Source organism: Calidris pugnax, unplaced genomic scaffold (genome assembly GCF_001431845.1).
Source record: "Calidris pugnax isolate Ruff unplaced genomic scaffold, ASM143184v1 scaffold153, whole genome shotgun sequence".
Taxonomy (NCBI): domain Eukaryota; kingdom Metazoa; phylum Chordata; class Aves; order Charadriiformes; family Scolopacidae; genus Calidris; species Calidris pugnax.
The window spans coordinates 1,352,498-1,362,927 of NW_015090999.1; the positions used below are offsets into that span (position 1 = coordinate 1,352,498).

Genomic DNA, 10,430 nt, shown 5'->3' on the forward strand with positions numbered 1-10,430 from the left:
AACAATCATGAATCCTAGGAGTAATTTACACCGGAGACGTTATCTCTTGAGAAAGCTGGAAAAGATCAGATCTTAGTAATTCCACTTTTTGAATCCACCACATTTTTCCTCATATTAATTTTTCCGTCTCCAGTTTGTAAACTAAAATTTAAAAAACAATCAATCAATCTCATTACTGCACGGTATTCACAACTGCATTAATTAGCGGAAATGTTTTTAAGAAAGCATCATTCATTTATCTCTTGGAAACGTACATTACACAAAATGTCTAAATTAAAGGCCAGGATAAAGGTTAAGTTGCTTGCAATTTTTAAAAAGGGCTAGATTCAGTGGTATTATTCTAACAATTTTCTGACTAGTCATACCCAAAGGCAATCATCTTTTATTTTCCTACATATATCATGATTTAACATAATACAACAATGAAGAAAAAGCAAAATCTCTTCAAGAATTCATTCTCCCATGTAGAAAAAATTATCAAGGTACAATAATTAGAAATGAACAATTCTTGCCTTCCCCTGCATTGGGAAAAATGAAGGTTCACACTTCTTTCTGTAGGCTCCTTCATCTGGATGATTAAGGTACTTGGCTGCACAACCAAGCACACTACAGCTGATCCACGAGCAGACATCCTAAGCTCTTCCAGACTAAAATCTAGCAATATGGATGGAAATATTCAAATCCTGATTTTGGCCTTCTTTGGTTTGCTGTTGGTCACTATCTTCACATACGCATAGAACATATAGAACTAACAGAGCAAAAAACATTTCAGCATAAAAACAAATCCTTTGCAGTCTAAGCCTTATATCCACTGTGGTGGGTATAAAGACCACAGTTCTTTTAAAAGTAGATATTGATAGTAATATTAAAAATGCTGACAGAACAAGCTGCTACTATTCATGGTACAATACAGTTTTAAGTTCAAGTAGACCTTTCAAACAGGTCTCCTGGTGGGTAGCAGTGCCTGACATGCAAGACAGAAAATATGGTTATACTTTTGCTAAAACATCTATGGCATTTATAAATTAAAATATTTTCCATAACAAATAACTTGTCAGTAACATTACAGTAGTAGTTATCAGTGGGACTAGTAATATCACCAATGAAGATTAAAAAAAGTAAAACCGAACACCTGCCTTTTTCCAAAAACAGCCCAAATTAATAATATTCTGGATTCCATGGCAAAGCTTCCACTGTCTTTAGTGACACATAATGGGGCCCTCAGTCATAGAAAGATGGCCACATTTCTGTGTAGTACCGAGAACCCATTTGCACTGAGAAAAGTCGCCTAAAACTAAAACTTTTTGTGCATAATAGCTTTTCATGAAAAAGATGTATAACCCAATTTCATTTTGACAGAAACCACACATTGAAATGGCCATCTGAGGGAAAATGTTTCTATTCAAATTCATTTGTGCTGTGAGCTTTAATTCTTAATATAACTGGGGCTATACAGTGTTTAGGTACAAACGCAGTAGCCACTAGCTCATGCAAAACCTAGCACAGAAGTCATACTTATAGCTAGAGTCCTTAAAGAAAGAAAGTGTCTAATGTGATATTTTACTGTAGTTGCAACTCAACTGAAAGGCCAAAACATACTCTCCTTCCTGGCAGAAAAGGGAACAAGTCTAGAGTAATACAGCTTTGTGGAAGTTCTTTTCAGGGCTTTATTTTAAACAGGCTGAGTACACATCACACTATAGCAAAACATCTACCTAAATACTCAGCTTTTTGAATATTTCCACCAAAGTAAATGAGATAATTCAAACGCTTTCAGGATGAAATAAGTGTGCTGAACATTTTATACCACTGAACAATCAGTCAGAGCAATGAATAGCCTAAGCATTTTGAACCTGATTCTCAGTAGGTGTAAATTGCTATTATCCCCTGAGTTTAACCACACAGATTTAAAGCCATTGAAGAAATAGGGAACTAAAAATTGTTTAAATGCAAGATATGGAAGAAGTGCAGTTTTCTCTCTAAGAAAGCAGAAAGAAAACATAGAAAGTTATTAATAAGGCCATGGTTACACAGTGCTTTGTGATAATATTCCATTCACTTATAACATATAAGGTAAATAGCCTATTAAAAGTGAGCAAATAAATTCTGTAAATTTCATAATAGTAAGATAAAGAAAAGTGGTCAAGCTATTAACAAATAAATAGTCATCTTATAGTTTTCCTTAGAGATTCAAAGACATTAAAGGGCCTAACAAAATATGAAAACCAAATAAGAGCAATTTGAAAATGACGTTATTTAAGTATTGAAATAAATTGCGTGCAGAACCACACTGAAGAATATAATATATTCTGAAATTCTTTCTTTCTTATTTTCTGATTAAATATATGAGCTGGCCTCTACTGACATTTTAAAATGCTACTTTTAGAGTCATGCAATGCTTTAAATTATTCCATTTTGAAAGAATTGATTCATGACCAATTTATCTGATTTACTTCACTGCCAATGGGTACAAAGATCAATTCAATGAAAAACCAAGGTTGGCAAGGGGAAGAGAGAGAAGGAATATGTAGAGGACTTTCAACTGCCTAAAATCTCACTGTCATTGATTTAGCTGTTTCACTCCACAAGCCTGTGAGAAAGAGCAACTAGTTGGACTGTTTTGGACACTTTATTCATTCAAAATCTTAAAGAGACTGTGTGGTTTTTTTAAAGCCACACATAACTGAGCATCTTGCTCACATCAAGATAAACGCACTGTAACTATGCAACCAGTGATATACTCAGGAAAAGCAGGCTGCACCCCCAGAAGTCCCCACCTGAAAAGTTCAAGAACAAACTCATTTGCAAGGTTGCTTTATTAAAAGCCCTTGCTGGCACCTGCTACAATGGAACAGCAATAGCTTTTAAAGCAAAAATCTCTCAACCAAGTAGTGAAAAAAAACAACAACAAAGTGTCTTTACACCCTGTACTGTCATTAGAGTTTGGAAAGTATTCTCTTCTGTAAAAATACATGCTTATGTACAATTTTAAATGAGCTGAGAGAAAGTGCAAAAATTTTTGAGGTCTGTCCATTAGTACTAAAACTGAGTTTCATAATCACCACAAATACTACCTTGAAGAAGTGTGATTTGCATGCTGAGATGTTGATTTGTTTTGGGTTTCTTTTTCCTTTTTAATCTAAAAAAAGGTAGAGCAGCAACTGGGAAAAAAAAAAGTGTTTTCTGTTGATTCCTTTGCCTACTAGTTAAGAATAGTGGAATAGGTAACAAACTGAGGCCAGGGATGAATGCAAAAGGTACAAATATGGAAACATATTACTAAATCCTGTTACTTCTTCCCAAAACAGGAACCAAGTGGCAAGCAGGAGGTGAAGAAAACAACAGATGGAAGTTAACCAGAGAGGAACCACTTGAAGAAATCTGTATCAGGCATGAAGGTTTCTTCCTACACCTGTGAGGTTTGGAAATATCAGTAGCTCTGTCTCAAATCATGCAAAAGAATTTCCACTAAGGAGATGTCCCTAGTGTTAGAGCAGTTGGAGTTCAACGTAGAGGAGACACACACACACACACACACCATCTTGTGATACCGGTGACCAGATGATGCAGAAATGACATGTGAGAGGCTGAACTGCAGAGTCTGAGCCATCTTGCCAGATTCCCTGCTTGGCCATTTGCTGAGGAGGATCCCTGGATGGCTCCAGGGACCAGGACATCTGGCGGTACCATTCTGGACAGATTGCTGAGGAGCTTCTCAAGGGGATCAAGGAAAGCTGAGGGACTGCCACTCATCCTTACACTGTTGATGAAAAGCACACACTTCTGATACCAAAGAATGGAGAAGTAATCTCTGAGAAATGGAAGTGTTAAGTATTGGAGTATGCTCTGAGACAGCATGTCCTCCTATGGAAACTATTGGAGCAACAACTGACAAGAATAAACAATGAGAGAAAACACTGACAAAGCTATGATTATCGAGTGACAGCTACTGAAGAAAGTTGCACAGGTATTCCAACTAGATGCTTGTTTATATGCAAAGATTGGGCACATCTACATGTCATATATAATCATTTTAAGAAATGGCATGATGTGCTTTCTTGGCAGGTGAACCCTTTAATCCCTTTTTTAAATCGCTTAGAGAATTTTGACCTATACTTCATCAGATAAGCAAGCTGAAGAGCAAAAAACTGTTTTATTTATGCTATCTCCTCAACACAGTCCACAGACACTTAGACTATATCAAGACTATGTAATGTGGGAGCAATTCTGACTTTCTGGACTTAGGCAGTAACAATGGCCATACTGCCTCCATCCTTGGGGATGGAAAGGAGTGATATCTGTTGTTGAGATCATGCTACAGATGAAGGAAAACCTTTTCACAGAAAATAAATTTATTTGGAATCACATGGTGACATAAATCTGTCATGCCTCTTCCATCTCCAACATATAAACACAGCCTTAGTTTTATTCTGCTTTTATACATAAGACTTTGATTTAACACAGGTGATACTCCTGCCTTTTGTGCACAGTAACAATACACTCAGACTTGGTGTCAGTGGAGTACATTTGTGCCTATAGCCTTCTACATGCCAATACTCTAGCAAGGTATGTTCAGAAATTACATTAAACATATTTTTACTTTAACAACCTAACTACTTCTTCCAGATATCCTGCTTGAGACTGCATACATATTAAATTTCAGGAAAGAATAGTTTCCATATTTCACTGGCAGATTACAAATTTAATCTTCATGATATGAGGATTTTGTTCAGGGATCTGCCAAGCAACCATACATCAGGATTTTATTTTCATATATTACAGCTCATTTTAAACTTCAAATAATCCCTTTGATTAAAAGACTGAACTTCTGACAATATGTCTCTGATTGTACATTTGTTCCTTAGGGTTCTTCAAGGCTGCAAAGTATAGCTCAATAAAAAGCTTAATCTAACCACATGTTGCTCACCATTTAGAAAACCAGTAAGTCTAACATCGTAAGAATTCTAAAATGATCCATTAACCAGTCCTGTAAATTTCTCTGTACCAAACTAAGTTGATATTTTTTTAACTATTATTATTTAACTACCAGTGTCTTCAAAGACATAGAAGAGCAGATCTGTTAATTCAGTTTATGCAGAAAACTGCCTTGTGCAACAGATAGCACTCCTGTGAATTTTAATTGATTTAGTCTGCTGTACTACCAGAAGACTAACACCATTATACAGATACTTTGAAGAGCAATCAATCAGCCAGTGCTCCAAGTGAGCAGGAACTGAGCTATGGAACCTTTTCCCAGCAGGATCACAGCTTCTGGGCTTCTAAATGAAAAAAGGGTTCTTGCAGTTTCTCTTGAACAAAATGATAAAAACAAACTACAAGATACAAAAATGAAAACTAAAATCCAGTCCAGTTGGAAGAAAGGGAGGAAAAAAAGTTGGCAGATTATTCAGTGAAGCTTTCCTGCTTACATCTTTTTGCTCTGAACAATGTAATCAACCTCTGTATTATCATATTCACTTTACATTTTCCCATTTGACTGATTTTCAAATGGAATCATTGTCATATAAGGGCACTAGGGAGATTTACTATGCCTTTTCTCCTATCTACTGCATTACATGTCTAATACAATATCTGATCTTAATTTGGGGTTTTTTTCTTTTTTACATCATTATTTTAGTTTGTCTCTTACCAGTGCCACCACTATTCCTAATTGCACTCAATATTTTCATGTATTTTCATTATTTAACAGTAATTTATCTCCTAAGTACTCATATTTTACAAAGTAGCTGCACAGCACACTGTATACAGAAATACACTTATAGCACTATAATAGCACCCTTTTAAGTCTTTTCTTCATGTTTTATTCCGTATCTTGCTCCCTGTGACATCTTTGCTGCATTAAACTTGATTCAGGACAAGTAATAGATAGGTAGGTCTTCTATTACCACAGTTTTTGAGAACTTCCTCTCATTCCATGAATAACAGTTGAAATACTTGATTTTAGAATAGCTTTTATAAAGCAGCTTTTACAATCATTTGGCTTATTCTGCTTTGTTAGCGAAACTAAAAACTGCAAGGATTAAATTTCATCATGTCAAAAACTTTTGATGCCAAACTATGAAGTAATCAGAAAAGTTATAAAAACAAATCTTGTTAGATTAAATAATTTTAATTCATGTTTCCAAGTTTTCCTCTGAATTGTAAACCCACGGTAAATAATACAGTCTTCCTAGGTAACACTGATGGTCACAGCTCGTGGTACTGGGAGGTAGAGAGCACATCAGTCCCAGACGGGTTCCTTCTCCCGTACTGGAAGAAACCATAACCTTCATACCCTACGCTCTCCCATTCCTGCACTAGGTCCTTAACCATGCCTCTGCTTTGCAATCCCCAAGTAGGAGTTTAACTACATGCCACCGGTTTTTCCTACCTCTTTTTCAAACTGGTACTGTCTCCATCCACTTCATTTCCTGCCTACATCCTTGTCACTGATAGCTGTAATCCTCTATGTGAATGTACATAATCCCACAGCCAGAAGTCAGCACCTCCAGACAGTCAGTCTGAGTCTCAGAGATTTAGGTTTAGGATCTCCACAAAGGCAATTGTTAATGACCATGACCTCTGTTATCTAAAGAATCTACCCTGCAACTAAGGTGAGCTTATCAACATGGGCAGTGGGATCATATGTATATGTTTCCTGTAATACCATCTCAGGGCCAAAATAGGCTGGGAAGTTTGTAGGGTGGCCAAACCAATAGCTTTTATAAAAGATTTATAAATCAGGAGTGCTGTATATTACTCTTATTTCCCAGAATTTCAAAATCTAATCGGGATATTGTTGCTGAGAATCATGCCTGGACCAGACTAGTCCAATCCAGAATGCTGAAAATAACAGTTTATAAGTGTTTTTTGGGGTGAACTGTATTTGGATTTTTCAACTTTTCCACAACTACAGGAGAGCTAGATATTTTTTTGTACTGGAAGAAAAAAAGATTGTGCTGTTTCATTGCCTGCCTGCTGTACCCCTCTAAAATCTTTTTAAAGCATTAGTGAATTCCAGACAAGTTTGATACAGGGACTAGAGTCAAACATTTCCATAAATGTCTTTGGAAATCAGTGACAGCCATTTCATAAAGCAGCAGGGAAAGTTTAGTTGTGTTTGGCCATGGTCAACTAATCAAGTGGGGAAACTGCAGCCTAGAAGAACAGACGATAGGTGAAGAGGACATGTCTGCACTACACACTAGTAACATTCCTATGATGGTCATGGATTCAAACTGTGCCTATATTATTGACAAAAAGTTCTTACAGACCAAATTAAATGTGTAGAAATAATCAGAAACTTCAGCCAGCCTGAGGAACTAAAAGATTTTATTCCTTCTGTAACCCTAATTTCAAAGTAGAAATTACAAATGTTTATTGCTCTCGAGTATTTTTTTTTTCATTAAAATTAGTGTCTAATATGTGCATAACATCCAGAAATTGTGAAGTGAAAGCAAGCGTATTTTTTGAGAATAGGCAGATCTGGTTTTACAAATCCAGAAGGATTACAAGGTTTTCTTAAAAAAACAAGTCTTTGTTCAAAAAACTGGCAGAGTCTAGAAGGAAAAGGAATAAAAAATATATTGAGATGTTATAATACAGGTAAATTATTTCAATTTTTAAATTAGTAATCTGGGTTAGTACTAAAATAGGATTTTCTTTTGAATGAAAGGTAAAACCACTCTGACGAGAAAAGGCTCACAGAGCTTTATTAGGCATGGATGCCACCTACTGGAACTTGAACAGGGCAGAAAAATAAAATCTGAGTGGTGCTCAAATACTCAAAAGAAAATGAGTCAATTATTGTCACATATAATCCCTAAATGCATAAGCCTTGGGTCAGCATGTGGGCAAGCTCACTGACAAAATTAAAAACATGATACTATCTCAGCCAGTAACCTAAGAGAGTGTCAGCAACTGCATGTACCAAAGCAAAGAAATCTGTCAATTTCAAATTTTGAACTCTAAACGAAATGATACAAATGATAATCTGTGCTTGCAGAATTCTGAATTGTTAAGTGGGTTTTGTACAAGGGAAAATCATGCAAAAATGTGACGATAGGAAATATTTCCTTATAGCCTTAGGCCAGGAGCAAAGATATTTTCTTTGGCAAGAGCTGAAATAGACCTTCCAATCACATTTGGTCAACAATACATTAGAACACATAACAATGTCTTTCTATAATAACTTTAAAAAGCATGGAGCTGCAGACTGTGTGAAGTAAAGACACAATATTATATCAAGATCAGAATTAGCCTGTCCCTAAGAGGCAATTAGACCAAATTAAAAATTCCCTTCAATATTATTTATTGACTTGAATGGAAGCTAGTATAGCCACTTAATCAATGATTTTATGCTCTAAAGCAAAAATTGTAACACACCCACCTAGGCAATAAATGTCTTTTGTTCTTTTTTTGTCTCACAGACAAATTTTATTCACACACACAAACACACAAAGCATTCCAGGCATATACACTTTGTGGCAGTTCCAAGTTTTTGGGAAGTAAAGACACTCTAGGCATCCTAATGCCCAGAGACTAATGCCATTCTCATCCCATCTGACAAACATCAGAACAAGTTTTAATGGCAAGCAAAAGTGTGAAAGTAAAAATAATAATGGAATAAAATGATATTGAATATTCTTAAAGGAAATAAATTTGAATCATTGCTGCTTCTTTCTGGTTTTGTGTAATGCAATCTTTTTAACAGCAAAAACAAACTTAAAAGTCATACTTGGTTCTTAATGTCTCAACTGTTCTAGTCTCCTCAAATTGTTACAGGTAAGATATACAAATGCAATAATCTAGAAAGAAATATATATGACAAGAAGCAAGACAGTTCTTAGATGGTGTAAACTTGCTATAATAGCTCAACTGAAATATAAAATTATAAAAAGCAGATGAAGTAAAACATGTCAAGAAATCCTGTATCAAATGTTTATCTGATTATGAGTTAATTTTTTTTTAATAATGCACTAGAACTCAAAATTAAATAAGAGTGTATTCACGAATGTCAATTCCTTACCAGCCTCATCTAGAGGATTCTTGTCAGACAAGACTTCATTAATTTGATACAATATATATTTCAAGAATTAAAAACCTATTCCAAAGAGAACTCACATACCCTTAGTCTTGTAAAATTTCAGCATTTTTTGCAGTGTCATTGGCAAAGGTAGCTGTAAAATGCAGGGGAAAGACTGAAAAATGATAGCATCCTGCTAAACTATAAGCACATCCCAGTGGTTATTGCACAGGAAAAAGCCTTGTGAAAGGCTGCACAAGACAGATACATGCTGAAAGGAAAGTGTAAAAAAACTTAAGTTTGGCCCTACAACAATGCAGAATATACTTTAAAATTACTAACTGATCTCATATATGCAGTGACAGTGCATTCTTGACAGCATAAGAGAACATGTATTCAATTTCCATAATCTTAGCACAGTTATAGCAACAGCAAAACAGCTATAAAGCAAGTGCAGAGTGGAAGCCCTTTTCTCTCTGAGGCTGCACTCTCTGTGCACCAGTTCTCACTGAAGTCAGAAAAATATTTAGAAAAAAATACAGCAAAATCAAGCCCCATGTCTCCTTATATAATGTTTTCAAGTACTACGGATGAACAGAACAGGTCTGTACAAGTACCACTGAACACAGAGGATGCTCTGAGGCATTAAGTAAGGTCACTGTAGTTCAGGAAATCCAAGCAAACAAATAGATCTGCAAAAGGAAAGGGGGAAAGAAAAAATGTCAAGAAAATAAAAAAAGTGCAAGAGTTGAGCTGAAAGAAAAACTGACAACTCCATGCCTTCAAGCCTCAACAGTACATTTAAAACCTAGGCTTCCCCCGTCACCAAGCACTTTCATATCCTTGAATTTTATAAACCATATGTGAGACTTTATCACAAAATCATAATCAACCTTAGCTACTGGGACAAAGTGACTCCTAAAATAATGCAACCTGACCTACTAGAGAACATCTCAGAACTGTACTGCTCCTTGCTTTCTTCTCCATCTTAATTGGCTTCTGACCCCACTGTAGGTCCCCAGTAGTTAATAAATCTACATTTACTTACACAGGAAAAATCTGAGTCCATAAACTACTTTGTCCTTACTGCTTCCTCTTGCTCTTAACCTAAAAAAAGGTATTTACACACTCCTTTCAGACAGTGTGAAAAAAATTAATTCATTTCCTATCCTCTCGATATCTTTTTCACTCCTCTCCCAAAGCACCAGTCAGAAAGCTCCAGTTGTACCAAATAGGTCAGACTAATGGTATGTATTTCTAAGTCTTTGATATCTTCTGTTCTCTTCTTTTCCTATCATCTGTATTTAGTTTTATTTTTATCCCCCACTTGTCTTTCCTTCCCTCTTTCCTTCCTTCCTTCCTTCCTTCCTTCCTTCCTTCCTTCCTTCCTTCCTTCCTTCCTTCC

At 35.8% G+C, this 10,430-nt stretch overlaps 1 protein-coding gene across 13 annotated transcripts in view; it reads right to left on the reverse strand.

The window, feature by feature from the left end:
* The window catches only part of GPC5 (glypican 5), a 730,043-nt gene that overhangs the window by 342,680 nt on the left and 376,933 nt on the right, over window positions 1-10,430 (reverse strand). Inside the window, exon 7 of one of the 13 annotated variants that reach the window (XM_014955531.1) lies at window positions 9,628-9,717. The exons of the other annotated variants lie outside the window; for them this stretch is intronic. Within the exon in view, the coding sequence (XP_014811017.1) occupies window positions 9,691-9,717 (27 nt within the window). The 3' untranslated portion in view covers window positions 9,628-9,690. Of the gene's footprint in view, window positions 1-9,627; window positions 9,718-10,430 lie in introns of those variants that run through there. 13 annotated transcript variants of the gene reach the window in all.